This window comes from Jaculus jaculus, chromosome 15, assembly GCF_020740685.1.
Source record: "Jaculus jaculus isolate mJacJac1 chromosome 15, mJacJac1.mat.Y.cur, whole genome shotgun sequence".
NCBI classification, from domain to species: Eukaryota; Metazoa; Chordata; class Mammalia; order Rodentia; family Dipodidae; genus Jaculus; species Jaculus jaculus.
The window spans coordinates 57,450,841-57,470,599 of record NC_059116.1 but is presented as its reverse complement, the minus strand read 5'-3'; the positions used below and the strand labels follow the sequence as shown (position 1 = coordinate 57,470,599).

The 19,759-nt window shown below is 43.3% G+C and overlaps 1 protein-coding gene across 10 annotated transcripts in view; it reads left to right on the top strand.

The window, feature by feature from the left end:
* Window positions 1-19,759, top strand: part of Mllt10 (MLLT10 histone lysine methyltransferase DOT1L cofactor) — a 270,901-nt gene that overhangs the window by 8,904 nt on the left and 242,238 nt on the right. For 9 of the 10 annotated variants that reach the window (XM_045134579.1, XM_045134577.1, XM_045134584.1 and 6 more), the window contains exon 2: window positions 10,657-10,816. In XM_045134579.1, coding sequence (XP_044990514.1) covers window positions 10,657-10,816 — 160 coding nt within the window. Of the gene's footprint in view, window positions 1-10,387; window positions 10,513-10,656; window positions 10,817-19,759 lie in introns of those variants that run through there. The other variant, XM_045134590.1, reaches the window with a different exon arrangement.

Genomic DNA, 19,759 nt, shown 5'->3' with positions numbered 1-19,759 from the left:
GCTCCGGGGCCCTGACCTCTGACCCCGGCTCCTCTCCGCGCTCCCGGTGCCGCGCAGCCTCTTTTACCCAGGATGCCTCGCGCGGGCAGCGCTCGTGCCGAGCCCGAGTCCTTCCTAATCCTCCATTCCCCGATTCCCTCCCTCCGGTCGGCCGCCAGCCCCGCGGGAGGATTCTCCGGCGGGGAACCCCCGCCCCGCCCCGCCCCGCCCCCACCCGGCGCTGGAGGCAGGCGGGGCGGAGGAGGGGCGCGGCGAGAGGGCGACCCCGCGGCCGGGCCTCGGCCTGGACCTGTTGACTGCCATTGGTCCTCGGCCCGCGCCGTCGCCCCGGCGCCTCGGCCGGGCTCTGGCGCTGAGTCGAGGGGAGGAAACGGCCGGCTGTTCTCTCCGCCTCCTTCCAACTTCTGTGCTCGCTGGGGGAGGGGGCTGCGCAGCCGTCCGGAAGGTCTCGTCGCGGCGGCCCGCCGCCCCCGCCCCCACTACTTAAGCGCTCCTCCGGGCCGCGCCCCCGCCCGCCGCCGCCGCCGCCGCCGCCGCCGCACCGCGGCCCGGCCCGCGGCGTTCCGTCCACCCCGGACGCTCTTCCGTCCCGGGAGGCGCCAGACGCGACCTCCGAGGGGCTGCGAGCGCCGGCCGCCTAGGCCCTGCCTCGGAAGGCGCTCTCGCGGAGTTTAAAACAAATGTCAAAGGAGAAAATAGAAAGAGGGGCCGGGCGTGGTGGCGCGCGCCTTTAATCCCAGCACTTGGGAGGCACAGGTAGGAGGATCGATGAGTTCGAGGCCACCCTGAGACTCCATAATGAATTCCCGGTCAGCCTGGGCTACAGTGAGACCCTGCCTCGGAAAAACAAAACAAAACAAAAAGTGTGTGTGGCAGAGAGAGTTCCTCTGCATGATTTAGACAACGTGCGTGCGGGGCATGCATTTAGAGTTAAAGGTTTTGTCGGGTTTGCTGCATTTCCTTCCAGACTTGAGATCTCCTGAGGTATCTTTTCCGGAGGGAAATAGCAAATCGGCATTGCGATGGAAATGACTCCTCAACCACTTCTTGTGGAAACTAGGAAGCTGCTTAGAAAAGGGCAGGCAGGAGGCCGCGGCGAAAGCTGGAGCTGCTAGAGGAAGGGCTTGGGGGTCGCCGGCGGGGAACCCCGAGAGGCCAGCGCCCGGGCCGGCGCTCGCCCGAGGGCCGGCGGGGGGCGGGACGCGCGCGGCTCGGCTGGCGGGGCCGGCCCTGGCGCCCCGCCGCCCCATTGTTCCGCCCCGGCGCGGCCGCCCGCGTCCTTCCCGAGGGAGGGGCCCGCGCTTCCCCGGACTCCAGAGACCGGCGGCCCTCGTGGCCCGCAAGTTCTGTGCTCTTCCGGGGCCTGCTAGGGGTTTCCAAAATCGAGACCTCAGAAAAGAGGAGCTCCACTACGCGCTGCTAGCCTGCAAAAACACATTCAAAGGGAAAGCAGCACAAAAATGTTTACAAAGTGATTACTGGATAAGCGACTAATGTATGGAAAGTTAGAACAGATTACGTAGCATTTTAAGTATCTTTAAATGTATGGATTGGAGAGTGAATATTGGAGTTGAAAGTAAGCAGGTTTCTGTAGTCCTAGTTACTCCTCATGTCTTTGTTGTGTACAAGAAGTGTGATTTTTAAAAGGGAGGGCCGAGCTAACTCTAACAAAAATGAGCTTCGTTTCTTACCATGAAATGCATTTCCAATATAACAGTGAATTTCAAAAGGGGAAAACCTCTAACATGCCTTTAAGACATGTTTGGGAAACAAATAATTGCAACCCATTCTAAGAAATGGCTGGTCTTTTGTGAGGCATGTGGGGAAATGAACTATTGCTGGCAAACGTCACAGTTTTAAGAAATGAAGATTTCCAACAAGTGCTCATGGGTTTTGTATACAAGGCCAAAGGCATCCTGGGCGAAATTTCATGACGCAATAATTTCAATCTTGTGGCCCGAACCTTGCTAGTGCAAGAGAGTGATTTGGACTAAGATTTATACTCGACCTTGTGGAAATTCCTTCTAAAATACTTATTACCAGTCTTTGTATTATGCAGCACTGTCTCCCAAGGAGGATTTTAAAAACCGATTACAATTGATCTCTATTGGAATATTATATTTACATGTCACCATGAAAATATCATTCGTTAAGTGTTTTGAATTGTAACGAAGAAGTTAACATGATGTTTGGAAAAAGCATGTTTGAAAAGACCCTTAAGAGCTAGTTCAAGGCAGTGATGGTTGTGACTTTGCATTGTAAATGCTATAGAAGTTGTTTGCATTTTAACACTTTCATTTTGCTGGTCTTCTTTCTAAAGCTGCATTTCCTGGTGGAAATCATTCAGTTATTTCGACGCACAGGGAGAAATTCTTATGTAAGAAGTCGTTGGAAGTGTAATTGTGGGAAGGTTTGAACAAAAAAATATTGGAGTTAAAATTAAGTATTTTCAATCTGTTCATTAGCTTTTACATTCATCCCCCTCCGCAGCCCCTCCCACGCCTTGTATTCAATTTACATTTTTTATTTACGAGCCTTTGAATATTTAGAATAGCTATACAAGTTTAGCTGTAGTTAATAGTAGAAGATGGATCTTTTCACACTTTTTTACTATCTTGGATGGTTTTGTTTCATTTAAGATTAAAAAAAGTTAGTTACAAGTTAGGATATACATGTGAGAAAAACAACAAATGGGCAGAAAAAAAGGATTGAGTGGGGGCTGGGGATGGAGAGGGACAAGTAGCATTCCTGGTCCGTCTTTGTGGTACCTTTCTTTAATATGATGTCATTGTATTTTCCCCTTCTGCTTGTGTCAAAGATGACTGTTTTTGTTTTTTGGTTTTTTAAATTGGACTAAAGTGCCACCATACAGAAATTACCTGCATTTTGGCTCTAAATTCCACGGTAAAAATGACCTACATTTTGGCTCACTTCCACTGTAAAGTAAGACTGACAGAGAGATCTGAGGGTTGTGTGTTTAATTCCCTAGGAATGTTAAGCTTCCTAAGATTCACCCTATGGGGTCATGTTGTTCCTTCACACTGTTACTGTACAATGGTAAATATACATGTAGATTTTTAAAATCTAAGATGTGGTAGACGAACACTTTATTAATTGAAGGAATAAAAAATGAATTTGTCAGACCCATTCTTTTTAGAACACAATGAACTCACTTAATTAACATATCCTTGGGCTGGTTTCTGGATTTGGGAAACAGTGGCGCCTTTCCAGAGGGGGAAACATTTAAATCTTAAAAAAATAACCTTTTTTGGTCCAAATAGTACTTTAGTAATTCAGTTTTATTTGTTATTTTCTTTATTTTTTTCAGTCTCAGATGTGTTTCATTTCCCTTGATATTCTTTTGCATTTAAAAAACTGATTTTCCTCTTTCCATAACCAGAATCTTTTCACTTACATATTCTTATTGTATATATTATGAACCAAATATTAAAATATGTCATTTAATCACACTTTAATTATAGCAGAATTGCAAATTTTTAATGTCAGTAAAAAAATGGAAAATGGATCCTACAGTCCTCCTTTTACATTATATTAATGATAGGCTGAAGTCAGTGTAGCATATATAAATATTGTTGCATTACAGGAAGAAAAAAGTCCAACTCTGAGAAAATTTAAAGGCATTTTAGAGATACTATTTTTCTATTGGCAACTTCATGGTGTTTTACTCCCAAAAATGTGAAAGTGTAGGTGCAGCCAATTAACATCAGTTCATTAGCAAAAGGAACAGTTCTGAAGCCAAATGCAAGATTAAGTAAAACAAACGCTTTTAAGGAAATATTAGATCTTAGTTCTTGAAAAGACTTTTAATTTAGACAATACACGATTTAAATTTGAGAATTATCTAAGTAAACTTTCCAAAAATTACATTTATGTAACAAAAATATTAATTATGATTGATTCTGAGAGTCTTTTGTACATACATTGGTGACTTTAACATGAAAAGGTGGCTATTTAAAATGTGGATAATTCTAAATTACATAGTAAATGTGTTTTTCCAGACTCAGAAAGACAAAGACAAATATTACATGTTTTCCTTTATATGAGGAGTTCAGTTTTAAAAGAAAGAAAGAAAAGTTAAAAATAGAAGGGGGCTCTTTAGGAAGAGGAAGAGGACAAGTAGGGAGAGGGATGGGCCAGAGGGAGCTAGACAGAGTAAGGAGGAGGAGTGAATATGATGAAAGTACATGATACACATGTATGAAAATATGAAACTCATTATTCTGTACAGTGAATGCATGCTAACACATTTTTAAAAGACCTTTTCATTCATGTGTAGTACGTTTCAACTACTGAAAATCTTTGCAGAACTAACTTATCAGAAAATTTCTGCTAATGATTATCTGGTATTTTTAGTTCAATTGTATGTATAAAATAAGGTCTTGTTTTACTGTGAAGAACAAACAAAGCTTGGCCTGAAGTTGATTTTTAAACACGAATGTATATTCCATAATTGCCAAGGACTCCAAGGTGCTAAGGAGCAAGGGTGAATGAGGAAAAAAAAAAAAAAAACTCACCTAGTATTGGTTAACATGGCTTGTTAAGTAGATTGTTGCCAAAGCTATTAACAGAATTTCAACTGAAAATGGAACTGAAAAGAATACCCTTTAATGAAATTTGAATACATGATATGTATGTGTGTGTGTGTTTATATGCCATTGTAGCATTGTATTCATAAAGAAACAAGACTTGGTTGACATGGTGGCACATGCCTTTAATCCCAGCACAGCTCTGAGAAGGCAGGGATAGGAGGATGGCTGTGAGTTTGAGGCCAGCCTGAGACTACAGAGTAGTGCCAGGTTTGCCTGGGCTAGAGTGAGACCCTACCTTGAAGAAAAAATAACAATAAAAAGAAGCAAGACAAATTTCAGAAATACTTGTTAATCAAAGGAGCAAAAGTATATATGGCTTCTGATAGCTTTCATAAAAGGTAAAAACTCTTGGAGACAATAAGTAAAATAAGATATTACTTATATTTTATGAAAAAGCTATTCTGAGTCTGGCGTGGTAGGTCACGCCTTTAATTTCAGCAAAAAAAAAAAAATTATCTGAAAGAGTGTATGGGTCATCAGAAATTAATTTTAGAGGTAGATGGATCACTGTGAGTTCAAGTCCAACCTGAGACTCCATTGTGAATTTCAGGTCAGTCTGGGCTAGAGAATGAGACCCTGTCTCTGAAAAACCAAAAAAAAAAATTATTTTTTAAAATATTTTTGAGTTTTCCAGTTTATTTATTTTGAAGCAAGGTTATAAAGTGACGTTTGGTAAAACATGAGTTTGAATTGTTTATAATTATGATTTTTGTTAGAAAGCTTAGCGTAAGAATTAATACAGCATTTAAAACGTTTTTGTAGGGCTGGATAGATGGCTTAGCAGTTAAGACGCTTGCCTGCAAAGCCAAAGGATCCAGGCTCGATTCCCCAGTACCCACGTAAAGCCAGATGGACCATGTGTTTAGAGTTCCTGTTGGTTTGCAGTGGTTAGAGGCCCTGGTGCTCTCATTCTCTCTCTCAAATAAATACATAAATACACAAACAAACAAACATACAAACAAACAAATAAACAAAACCAATGGAGGATTAGAGTGAAACAAAAAAGGTAAAACAAAAAATGCTTTGTGGAAGTCAGGACCTTGAGCTAAAGAAACATGTACAGTATTAATGTTATAGAACTCTGTTTCATTGTATAAAAATATACCTTAGTTTCTATACCTTATAACAATGGATCTAATAGACTGAATATAACATGTATAAATAGAAGGCAAACAAAACTTCCATCCCATATATATATATATAGATATATTATCTCCCCCTATTTTTCTTTTTTTTGGTTTTGCAAGGTAGGGTCTTACTCTAGCTCAGGCTGACCTGGAATTCACTATGTAATCTCAGGGTGGCCTTGAACTCACAGCAATCCATTTACCTCTGCTCCCAAGTGCTGGGATTAAAGGTGTGTGACACCATGTCCGGCTCAAAACTTCCATTTTAAAGGAGTTAAAAGTATTGAAAACTTATTTACCAAATGTATCTTTCAATATTTTTTTTCATAGTATTTAATTAGATAAGTGATTATGGAAAGAACAGCAAAATAAAAATTTTGGTATATGGGTTAGGGACTAAAGAAAATTGTAAGATATATTACCTATGGAGTGAAAATACATTTTCTCATTATAGTAGGGTTAGAGGTTACATCATAAAATACTTTACTTGCATTTTTTTGTGGTTTGCCTCAGATGATTAGAGAAATAAATGAGCCAGTACTGTTAGTGGCTATCATGAGAAAAATAAAACTAGAGACAATAGGCTTTTGCCTTTATTCTACAGATACTAGATATACTTGGATATTTTGGGAATATGGAATTAGATATAGATAGAAGCATCAAGATTGAAGTTACCCTTTTCTGTAATGTTACTCTACAAATCACATGGTAACTTATTTTATATTTTTGCCATATATATGTGTGCGTATATAAAATATAAATTAGCCGAGCGTGGTGGTGCATGCCTTTAATCCCAGCACTCGGGAGGCAGAGGTAGGAGGATCACTGAGAGTTCGAGGCCACCCTGAGACTATATATATACACACACACACACACACACACACACACACACACACACACACACACGGCCTACTCTGACCTGGAATTCACTATGTAGTCTCAGGGCAGCCCTTGAACTACTAATAGCAATCCTCCTACCTCTGTCTCCCAGTGCTGAGATTAAAAGTGTGTGCCACCCCATCCAGTTTGTGTGTATTTTATTTGTTATTATTATTATTTTGATTTTTCAAGGTAGGGTCTCACTATAGTCCAGGCTGATCTGGAATTCACTATGTAGTCTTAGGGTGGCCTCAAACTCACAGTGATCTTCTTACTCCCAAGTGCTGGGATTAAAGGCGTGTACTACCTCGCCCGGATTTTTTTGGTGTTTTAAGGTAGGGTCTCACTCTAGCTTAGGCTGCTCTGGAATTCACTTATGTAGTCTCAGGGTGGCCTCAAACACATGGCAATCCTTCTACCTTTGCCTCCCGAGCGCTGGGATTAAAGGTGTGTGCCACCTCTCCCGGCTTCTGCTTGTATATTTTTAAAACTTAAACATTTTAAACATGTTAGCAATTTTGACAAATTTAATGCTAAATTTTTAGTTATTCTGAGACACGAGAATTAGCATATTTGGTCAAATATTATATGTGCATGTATATACATACATATATGTATATGTCATGTAACTATGTATATTTGTGTATATATGTGTGTGTGTGTGTGTTTGTATGTGTGTGTGTACAACAAATAAAACTTTCTTGCTGCTATATTTCCTGTATCCAAAATAGTTTCTGACATACAGTAAATGTTTGAGTACATAAACAATTCACTGTATATTTGAACTGTCTTATACTGCCTACCATTCTTCCTTTGTATTTAATATTTTATAGAAATATACTAAATATTATACTATATGTGTATATTAACAAAAGTTGTATGTTGTTATCTGGTATATCTGTTAAAATGAGAATGATTCCTGATGTGGAGGCCCATGCCTTTAATAGGCAGAGGTAGGAGGTTCACTGTGGGTTTGAGGCTGGCTTGAGACTTCAGAGTGACTTTCTAGGACAGCCTGGTCTAGAGACTCTACCTGGAAAAACAACAACCACAACAAGAACAAACAAAAAAGAAAATGACCTGTTTACATTCATCATGATTTTCCTTATTCCATAGCTCAGCAAGCTCAGGATTATAGTATGTTAGAAATCAGCTTTAAACAATTTGATTTATATTGGGTCAACATTCATGCATTTATATATTAACAAAATTTCTGCTTCAGATATTATTATTTATACATGGGTCTACTGTGAAATAGTTTCATTTTCCCTATATTTTTTGACATCAATCTATAATACATTTTCCCATTTTTACTTAAAACCTAAATAAAAAAAAAGTATGTGTGGTGGCGCATGCCTTTAATCCCAGCACCCGGAGGCAGAGGTAGGAGGATCTCCATGAGTTCAAGGCCACCCTGAGAATACAGAGTAAATTCCAGGTCAGCCTAGACTAGAGTGAAACCCTACCTTGCAAAACAAAACAAAAATTAAAAACCTGTTATAAATTACAAATTTTGTTTTGAAAAGAGCAAGTATTTCATTAAGTATTACAAAAAAAAGTTAAGTTACTTATCTTTCCTTACTAATTAATTCTGCCACAAGAACTAAGCTCCAATGCATTAATGATAATATAATCTCAAATAATTTAGTATATTAAGGGTTGGCTGAAATGTTTGGGAAGTGCCACACTGATTTTAACTCAGAATTCCTCTCTAGATTAGGAGTTGGAGTAGGAATTAGATTTTCAGTGGTATAGTTTCTGTAAGGGTAAAGATAAAATACACTGTTACGGTTAAGGTATATAGAACAACATATTTTTGCTTGGATGCAACTCTTTAAGTTCACAATCTTCAAAGACATTTTAAGAACATAATTATAGGTTCAGAAATTTTTATTGTTATCTATCTAAAATGTCATTTTATTAAACATAACCTATAGTTAATTACCTTTTTTTAAAAAAAATTTTATTGGCATTTTCCATGATTAAAAAAAAAAATCTCATGTTAATTCCCCCCACACTTTCTCCTTTGAAATTCCATTCTCCATCATATTACCTCCCCATCACAATCATTGTACTTACATAAATACAATATCAACCTATTAAGTACCCTCCTCTTTTTTTAAATGTATTAATATAGTTAAAAACAGAATTTTCAACTCTCTCTATCTTTTTATTCCTATTCCTATCCTTGTGTTCTTTTCTCCCTATCATAAGCTTTGGCCAGTTTCCTTTTACTGTAGATATCTTACTTAGCTTTTAAACATTTGAATATATTTGCCAATTTATGCTTGCACTGTGCTGTACCTATTATCATTCTTAAACAGATTCTGGCAATGAATTTGAATTAGAAAAAGCCATGCTATCTTTTTTTTTTTTTTTTTTATTCAACGAGGACATTTGGAATGCCTTCAAAGCTTGAATTATTTTGTTTTATTTTGCTGGCTAGAAGTTGTGTTTTTTCATCTTTTCAACATTGTATAAATGCATTTTAAGATCATATTATTAATTCCTGACAAACCATTCTGTATGGGCAAATTATTAAACAAAAGCCATGAATTAAACTTATAATTGTGCTTGTCACTCAACAATTTATTCATAATTTCCTTTTCATGCTAAACTTCCACATTTGGGTACTTTTTTTTTTTTTTAACATAAAGTCAATATGGGTTTTACATGGATCCATAACGAATAGTAAGGTTTTACAGCTTAAAATGTGATCAGTACCCAGTTTATTAATCTACTCAGATAGGCCTAATCCATTTTCTATTTTTAATGAGTGGGGGCGCCCATCTTCCTCACATTTCCAAGAGTAAATTTTGAAAAAAAGAGAGTTACATCACAGTAATCCTCAATTAAAATCGGGGTCCACTTTCTATGGTGTTATGTTTAATATTAGGATAGAACATGGGTTCCTTCATCCTACTCTACTACTGAAATTTCCAGATCACCACATTACGTTGCTAATTGCTGATAACATTTGTATTCCTACACATCAAGCTTGGCGCAATGTTGGGCTCCCTCTGAGTTTAACGCAAACTTTCTGCTGTAGTTCGCTGGTCACGGGGCCAAGGTGGCGAGTGGGCGGGAGATCTGGTGACACTTCCACTGGACGAATTTTGGAAAGATTCCAGGATGTGAATTTAATGGGTGGTGAAGATGCGCCACTACTGCGAAGTTAGCGTGGCCAACTGCAGGAAGCCACGCTTCATTACACTCTTCTTGGAAGCTGGCATCCTCTCCCAACCATTGTTACTTGCGGGACAGCACTTGCGAAATAGGCCTTCAGGTAGGTACCAGAGCAGGGGGCTGCCGCGGGGCGTCCCGCGGGGCACGCGGGCTCCGAGCCCGCACGTCCCCTCGCTCCGGCCCCACGCGCTCACCCAGCCCGCGCCCCGGCGGCCGAAAGGCGGCCCGACGTCGCGGCCGACGTGCGCGGCCCTGCGCCCTGCGCCTGACTCATCCTGGCTTGGGCGCGCAGCCGGCTCCGCTCGGCCCCACCTCCGCACGCCGCGGCCGCGGCCAGCGGTGCGGGGGAGGGGAATGCCTGCGAGGTAGGCCCGGGAGGACGCGGACTCGGACACGGCGGCGCGCACGCAGGCCTCGCCTCCCAGGGCCGCCTCCCTCACGCCGGCCGCAGGGCGGGCGCGTACGCCGTGACGCCGGGAGGAGGAAGCGCAGCCCTTCCCCTCCCCGGCTGCCCCGGCCCAGCGGGATCTCCCCCCAGTGCGCCTGTGCGGAGGCCTGCTTGATTATGTGTGCCCTCTCGGGGCTGCAGCGTTAGCGGCCGGGTGGAGGTGGGGAGGGAAGACGCCGAGGAGGAGGAGGAGGAGAAGGAGGAGGAGGAGGGGAGGCGGGGGGAGTCAGCAAGGACATGGCTCCTGACTCCTGTGCGGAACGTGAGTGACTGAGCGGCAAAGCCCGAGCGAGCGAGCGGGCTGGCGGGCGGGCGGGCGGGCGGGCGGGGCGGCGGGCGGCGCGGCTGCGTGGGGAGGCATTCTTGGGCTTGCATGTGTTCTTAATGGTGCCCAACTCCCTCTTAGATGGTCTCTAGCGACCGGCCCGTGTCACTGGAGGACGAGGTCTCCCATAGTATGAAGGAGATGATTGGAGGCTGTTGCGTTTGCTCAGACGAAAGAGGCTGGGCCGAGAACCCGCTGGTTTATTGCGACGGGCACGGCTGCAGCGTCGCGGTGCATCAAGGTAAACACCCCAGCGCCCGCGGGGAACCGGCCCGCTCCCAACCGTCACCGCCACCCCCACCTTGGCTGCAACCGCCAGACGCGCGCCCCTCCCCCGCCTCGCCCCGCCCCGCCCCGCCCCGCCTCGCCCGGCCCTCGCCTCCGCCTCCGCCTCCGCCTCGTGCCGCGAGCGCCGGGGCTGGTCGGCCTCGGGCGCGGGGCTGCGGGCCCCGCCGCGGGACGACGTGCGTGTGGCCGGCCCGGGCTGTCATGTGACTCCGCGCTCTCTCAAGTGTCATTCGCTCGCGTCCTGCGCCGGCCCGGTGCGCGCCTCGCCGCTCGGGAGTGTTTGGGAGCCGGAGACCCCTCCCTCCTCCCCCCTTCTCCCCGCCGGCTCCCGTCTGCCGCAGTGTCTGCGGACGTTCTGTGGTAGGAGACCGGGTTGGGACGGGGACTCGCGGCCCGCGCTGCTCGCCCGCCCTGCGGAGGGAAGGTGCACTCCGCGTCCCCTCTAAGTCGGGCCGAGGTCTCTGTTGCCTGCGGCGGGGAGCCCGTGGTGGCCTTGTGGGAATGTCTGGGCGGAGCTGCCTAGGTCTGGTGGTTCTGAAAGCTGGTTACTGGCTACATCACTGTGATTCAAGAGATAGTGGTGCCCCAAGGGACATCTGGGTATTGCCATTAGGCGGGTGTATATGCACAAAGCAAACTGAAGACACTAATAGGATATTTGTCTGATCACTGAAGTTTGTGACTTAATATTTCAAGTGGTAAGAAAAGTAATGCTTGAACAATCTACACACTCGAAGCTAGTATGTAGTTCACTGTTTACTCACTGTTTCTCTCCCGACCTTTCCCATCCTGAAACTGGCAACTTTTTTTTTTTTTGTCTTTAAATATATTTTTATTTGTTACTGAGCACAGAGCATGGGCACAAGAATTTCGGCTGTCACTGCAAAAAAAAAAAAAAAAAAAAAATTGCAGGCATACGCACCACTCTGGACTGGGTATTGCTATGTAGCACTGGTTGCCCTAGACTATTACTGCTGAGTGGTTCAGGCAGGCCACAACTTGCAGTTTCCCAAGCAGCTTGCAATAAGGTATGAACCAATAGTTGATTTTGGGTGTATTGGAACGGACCCTATCAAAGCACAGAGAGGAAAATCTTACTATAAGATGTCAAACTAGATTAGATTTTTTTAAAAAAAATTTATTTTGGTTTTTCGAGGTAGGATCTCCCTGTAGCCCATGCTGACCTGGAATTAACTATGTAGTCTCATGGTGGCCTGGAATTTAGGACACTTCTCCTACCTCTGCCTCCCAAGTGCTGGACATGCACCACCATACCCGGCCTGGCATTCTATTTTTGAGATAGAGTCTCACTGTTGCCCAGGCTGACCATTTTTTACAATTAGAGACTTAGAGATTATATCGACTGAAACTTTTTTTTTTGTATGTTGTATTGAGCATCGAAGCCCGGGCCTCACATATTCTAGGGAATCATCCAAACCCCTACCCCCTCTTTTTGTTTTTCTTCTGTTTTTCGAGGTAGGGTCTCACTCTAGCTCAGGCTGACCTGTAATTTACTGTGTTGTTTCATGGTGGCCTGGAACTGACAGCTATCCTCCTACCTCTGCCTCCTGAGTGCTGGGATTAAAGGTTTGCGACACCATGCCTGGGTCTATTTTTTATTTTATTTTTTTGGTTTTTCAAGATAGGGTCTTGCTTGCTTCTGCCCAGGCTAATCTGGAATTTACTATGTACTCTGAGGGCTTCTAGTCACCTAGTCACTGCAAACGAACCGCCTTGTGCATCTGGCTTACATAGGTACTGGAGAATCGATCTTTGGCCTTAGGCTTTGCAGACAAGTGCCTTAGCTGCTAAGCCATCTTTCCAGCCCAGGGTATAATTTTATACTTACTACAGTTTTCATTGACATTTGTAGGAGCTTTTTTTTTTGGTTTTTCGAGACAGGGTCTTAAACTTAGGCTGACCTGGAATTCACTGTGTAGTCTCAGGCTGGCTCGAACTCAGTGATCCTCCTACCTCTGCTTCCTGAGTTCTGGGATTAAAGGCATGCAGTACCACTCCTGGCTTGTAGGAGTATTTATTACATTATTTAGTGTACAAAATAATGGGCATCATGATATTCTTACACATATATCATTGTGTTTTCACCCTTCTTTCCTTTCTATGGGGTTATTTCTTAAGAATTTGGTAATTTTTTTCTTTATTTTATTTCATTTATTAGAGAGAGAGAGAGACAGACAGACAGACAGTGGGTGTGACCGAGCTTCTAGCCACTCACTGCAAAGGAACTCCAGATGCATGTGCCACCTTGTGCATCTGGCTTATGTGGGTCCTAGGGAATCGAACCTGGGTCCTTAGGCTTTGAAGGCAAATTCCTTAGCTGCTTAAGTCATCTCTCCAGCCCCCCAATTTTTTTTTAATTTTAATTTATTTATTTTGTTTTTTTGAGGTAGGGTTTCCCTCTAGTCCAGGCTGACATGGAATTCACTATGTAGTCTCAGGGTGGTCTTGAACTCACAGCCATCCTTATACCTCTGCCTCTTGAGTGCTGGGATTAAATGCATGTGCCACCACACATGGCAAGTTTTTTTTTTTGTGTGTGTGTGTGTGGGGGGGGGTTTGAGATAGGGTCTTGCTGTAGCCCAGGTTGACATGGAATACACTACATAGTCGCAGGGTTCCCTTGAATTCAGGGCGATCCTCTTGCTCTGCCTCCTGAGTGTTGGGATTAAAGGCATGTGCCACATCACCTGGAAAGTTTATTTTTATTTATTTATTTTGATGAGAGACAGGCTGGTAGAGAATGCACATGTTAGGGTCTCTGGCCTCTGCAAATTAACTCCAAATGCATGTACCACCTTGTGCATCTGGTTAATGTGGGTCCTGGGGAATTGAACTTGGGTTTTGTAGGCAAGTGCCTTAATTGCTAAGCCATCTCTCTGTAGGTTTTTCAAGGTAGGATCTCACTCTAGCCCAGGCTGACCTGGAATTCACTCTGTATTCTCAGGGTGGTCTTGAACTCACGGCGATCCTCTGATCCTCCTACCTCTGCCTTCTTAGTGCTGGGATTAAAGGTGTGCACCACCACGCCCAGCTTTCCTCTTTTTTTTTTTTTTTAATTGTTACTTATTTATGAGAGAGAGAGGAGAGAGTGAGAACAGGTGTGCCAGGGCCTCTAGTCACTACAAACGAATTCCAGACCCATGTGCCATGATGTGCATCTGGTTTATATGTGTACTGAGGAATCAAACCTGGGTTCTTAGATTTTGCCAGCAACCATTTTAGCACTAAGATATTTCCAGCCCTATTTGTAATTTTTTTGTGGTTTTTCAAGGTAGGGTCTCACTTTAGCTCAGGCTGACCTGGAATTCTCTATGTAGTCTCAGGGTGGCCTCAAAGTCATGGTGATCCTCTGCCTTCTGAGTGCTGGGATTAAAGGCGTGCGCCACCATGCCTGGTTTATTTTTTGTTTTGTTATTAGAGGCAGAGGGAGAGAAAGAGATAGTGAGTGAGAATGGGCATGACAGGGCCCCTAGCCACTGCAAAGGAATACCAGACACATGCGACACCTTGTGCATCTTGGTTATGTGGGACCTGGAGAATTAAACCTGGGTCCTTAGGCTTCGCAGGCAAATGCCTTAAACGCTAAGCCATCTCTCCAGCACCCCCCCCCTTTTTTGTAAATTAAAAAAAGATTATTTATTTGACACAGAGAGAGAGCAAGCATGGGTGCACTAGAGCCTCCAGTTCTTGCAAGTGAACTCCAGACTCATGTGCCACCTTGCGCATCTGGCTAATGTGAGTCCTGGGGAATTGAACCTGGGTCCTTTGGCTTTGCAGGCAAATGCCCTAACCAGTAAGCCAGCCCTCCAGCCATATATATATATATAATTTTTTTTTTTAACTTTTTATTTATTTATTTGAGAGCGACAGACACAGAGAGAAAGACAGATAGAGGGAGAGAGAGAGAATGGGCGCGCCAGGGCTTCCAGCCTCTGCAAATGAACTCCAGACGCGTGCGCCCCCTTGTGCATCTGGCTAACGTGGGACCTGGGGAACCGAGCCTCGAACCGGGGTCCTTAGGCTTCACAGGCAAGCGGTTAACCGCTAAGCCATCTCTCCAGCCCCTATATAATTTTGTTTTTTTTAAGGTAGGGTTTCACTCTAGCCCAGGCTGATCTGGAATTCAGAATGTACTCACAGGGTGACCTTGAACTCATGACGATTATCCTACCTCTGCCTCCTGAGTGCTGGGATTAAAAATGCATGCCACTATGCCTGGCCATCCCTATTTTTATTTATTTATTTGAGAGACAGAGAGGGAGAATATGCATGCCAGGGCCTCCAGCCACTGCAAATGAACTCTAGATGCATACGTCACCATGTGCATCTGGTTTACGTGGGTCCTGGGTAATCCAACCGAGGGTCTTTGGTTTTGCAGGTAAGCATCTAACTAAGCCATCTCTGCAGCCCTATTTATTTATTTTTTTCGAGGTAGGGTCTCATTCTAGCCCAGGCTGACCTGGAGTTCACGGTGTAGTCTTAGGGTGGCCTTGAACTCACGGTGATCACCTCCTACCTCTGCCTCCTGAGTGCTGGGATTAAAGGTGTGTGCCACCATGCCCAGCTTTCCAGCCCTATTTTTTAATAATTTATTTTTATTTATTTGAGAGAGGGAAAGAGGCAGAAAAAGAGAGAGTCAAACCTGGGTCCTTTGGCTTAGTAAGCAGGTGCTTTAATCGCTAAGACATCTTTTCAGCCCTAATTTTTATTTATTTATTTATTTTTGAGGTAGGGTCGTCTTGTAGTACGGAGGCTGATTTGAAATACTCTGTAGTTTCAGGGTGGCCTGGAACTCAAGATGATACTCCTACGTTGGCCTCCCAAGTGCTGGCGGATTAAGAGCGTGTGCCACCACACCCAGGCAAAAGTTAAAATATTGGATAAAGTTATTATTAGCTTTAAAACCAGACTTATGGGGTTTGGAAGATGGTTCAAGGTGTTTATTTGCAAAGCCTGCCAATGTACCTTCAGTTCCCATGTTGCTTACTTACGCTGGATCAAAAAGTAGCTGAAAAAAGTGGCGCAAGCAAGTCTGGTGTTTTTCACACCCACAAGAGGCTCTGATACTGGCATGTGGGCACACCCCTACACAATCACACACGTGTATGCAAATAAATAAAAACAATACCCAGCCTTTCTCCATGAGCATGGCTGCCTCATGCATATAATCCCAGCACTTTGGAGGCTGAGTTAATAAGAAGGATTGCTATGAATTCAAGACCAGGTTGGAATACAGGCCATGCTTCAAAATAACATGCCTTCTCTAAAAAATCCTTAAAATCTTTCTTTTTTTTTTTATTTTCTTTTTTCATTTATTTATTTATTTATTTATTTTTTAATTTTTATTAACATTTTCCATGATTATAAAATATATCCCATGGTAATTCCCTCCCTCCCCACCCCCACACTTTCCTTTTTTTTTTTTTTTTTTTTAATCTTGCCATGCTGGTGATCAAATTTGGAATGCCTTGTACATTCTGGGCATTTGCTCTGTTCTGTAATCTGTCTCTCCAGCCCTATCCATATTAGTTAATTTATTTTTTTGAGGTAGGCTCTCACTTTAGCCTAGGCTGACCTGGAACTCACTTTGTAGCCCCAGGCTGGCCTTGAACTCATAGCAGTTCTACCTCTGCCTCCAGAATGCTGGGATTAAAATCTTGTGCCACCAGGACTGACACTTTTTTTTTGGAGAAACATTTTCATGCAGTTCAAGCTGTCTTCAAGTGTGCTATATATATAGCTAAGGATGACTGAACTCTTGATCCTCTGCCTTCAACTCTTTTGAGTGATGGGATCAGGTATGTACTGCCATGTCCAGTTGTCCATGAGGTGCTGGGATGGAACTCAGGACTTCGTACACAGTAGACAAGTATGTTACCAAGTGTCATATCCTCAGCCCCACACAAAGTGTTTCCCTTATTGCATATTTCATGTTTTCTGTAATAAATGTTTTATTTATTTATTTATTTGCAAGGGGAGAGAGAAAGGCAAAGAATGAGAATGGGAATGGTAGGGCCTTTTGCCACTGCAAACTTAACTTCAGATGCATGTGCCACTTTGTGCATTTGGCTTTTACATTTCTAATTAAAAGTTTAATTGAGAGAAAATTGGTGTGCCAGGGCCTCAGCCACTGGGATTGAATTCCAGACGCTTGTGCCACCTAGTGGGCATGTGTGACCTTGTGCTTGCCTCACTTTTGTGTGTGTGGCTAATATGGGATCTGGAGAGTTGAACATGGGTCCTTAGGCTTTGCAAGCAAGCACCTTAACTGCTAAGCCAATGCTTCATCCCATTTCTCATTTAAAAAATTTGTTTATTTTATTTTAACTTTTTTTTGTTGTTGTTGTTTTGAGGATGCACTCTGGTCCAGGCTGACCTGGAATTAACTCTGTAGTCTCAGGGTGGCCTTGAACTCACTGCAGTCCTCCTACCTCTGCCTCCCGAGTGCTGGGATTAAAGGCGTGTGCCACCATGCCCGGCTTTGAACCAATTTTTATCAATTTTATTTCATTGATTTATTTGAGAGAAAGAGAGAGGCAGATAGAGAGAATGGGCATATGAGGGCCTTTGGCTGCTGCAAACAAACTCTAGAGGCATGTGCCATCTTGTTCAGCTGTCTTACTTGGGTCCTGGGGAATGGAACCTGGGTTCTTGACTATGCAGACAAGGTCCTTAACCACTAACCCTTCTCTCCAGCCCTTAATTAACTTAAAACAAATATGTACACACAGACATGAGCAACACTGTAAGTATTTCAAGGGCCTCTTGCTGTTGCCAGTGAATTCCAGACACATACACCACTGTTTGTTTCTGCCTTCACGTGGATACTGGGGAGTCAAACATAGGCCATGAGCCTTTACAAGCAAGTACAAGCCATTTCCCCAGCCCTTGTTAATTTCAAAACGTGATTTGATGTATACTTGTAGTCCCCTTATTTAGGAAGTTGACCTAGGAAGTAGAAGGGTATATAATGAGATCCTATCTCAAAGCAACACAAAGCACTTATTACTTAAAATATAGGGCAAGGAATAAGTTAACAAATTTCAGTTATTTTGTGCAAAAATTGTGTTAAAGCTGGGCATGGAGGTGCATGCCTTTAATCCTACCTAGCACATGAGAGGCTGGATCACTATGAATTCAAGGCCACCTTGAGAGTACATAGCAAATTCCAGGTCAGCCTCGGTTTGAGCGAGATCGTACATCGTTTAAAAAGAAAAAAATGTATTGAATTTTACATAATTAACCATCAAAAAAATTTCATCATAAAATTAAAAAAAATTTGTATTGATTTTACTTATTTATTTTTGTTTTTGTTTTAAATTTGTTGTTTATTTATTTGAGAATGAGAGACAGAGAGAAAGAGGCAGATAGAGAGAGAGAGAGAGAGAGAGAGAGAGAGAGGGAGGGAGGGAGGGAGAGAGAGAGAGAGAAAGCATGCCAGGGCCTCCAGCCCCTGCAAACGATGCATGCGCCCCTTTGTGTATCTGGCTAACGTGGGTCCTGGGGAATTGAGCCTTGAACCAGGGTCCTTAGGCTTCACAGGCATGTGCTTAACTGCTAAACCATCTCTCCAGCCCGCTATTTTTGATTTTTTGAGATAGGGTTTTACTCTAGCTCAGGCTGACCTGGATTTCACTATGTAGTCTAAGGGTGGCCTTGAACTCATGATAATCCTCCTACCTCTGCCTCCTGTGTGCTGGGATTAAAAGCATGTACCACCACACCCAGCTTGCTTTATTTGTTTTGAAACAAGGACTCATGTAGTATTTTTTTTTTTAATGAGAAAAAAGGTTTATTTTGGCTTATAGATTTGAGGGGAAGCTCCATGATGTCAGGAGGAAATGATGGCATAAGAAGATGTGGACATCACCTCCTGGACAACATCAGATGGACAATAGCAACAGGAGCTTGTGCCAAACACTGGCAACAGGAAGCTGGTTATAACCCATAATCCTGCCCCCAACAATACACTGCCTCCAGGATGGTTTAGTTCCAAATTGCTGTACCTAAGTTTGTGGGCGACACCTTAATCAAAACCAGTACATTCAACCCCTAGCCCCCATAAACTGATAACTATCCATGATGTAAAAAGCAACACATTCAGTCTAACTTTGAAAGTCCTCATAGTTTTTTATCAATCCTAATGATGTTCAAACATTCCCATAGCCCAAAGTCTTTTAACTGAGCTATAAAAAAACATACACACACACAAAAAAACAAAAAACCCCCATAATGTCACAGAACAAATATTTACACACCAAAGATGGCATTGGGCATAGCAAAGAAGTATTCAACCAACACAAGACTTAAACAGGGCAAAGTTCAAACAAGTCTGTAGCTCCAAGTCCAACAACTCTAGTCGGTGACAAATCTCCAAGTCTGATAATTCTAACTAGCAACAAGTCTCTGGAGTTCCAATTCCACCCCTCCAGCTAGGCTACTTAACATTTCCTATGTAGTTTAATGTGGTTTAAACTCATGATCATCCTGCTTTCCCTTCTGGAGTATGATGACTACAGGCATGTGACACTATGCCAAGCACCTTCGAACAAACGAGATAATTTAACATTTTTATTTAGGGGCTGGAGAGATGGGTCAGTGGATAAAGACAATTGCTTAAAAAGCGTGACAGCCCAGGGTTCAATTTGCCAGGATTCCTGTAAAGCCAGATGCACAGAGTGGCACATGTGTCTGGACTTTGGTTGTAGTGGCAAGAAACCCTGGCACGCCCATTCTCTCTCTCTCTTCTTTCAAATAATAAAAATCTTCAGTGCCGTGTGTGGTGGTGCATACCTTTAATCCCAGCACGTGGGAGGCAGAGGTAGGAGGATTGCTGTGAGTTCAAGGCTACCCTGAGACTACATAGTGAATTCCA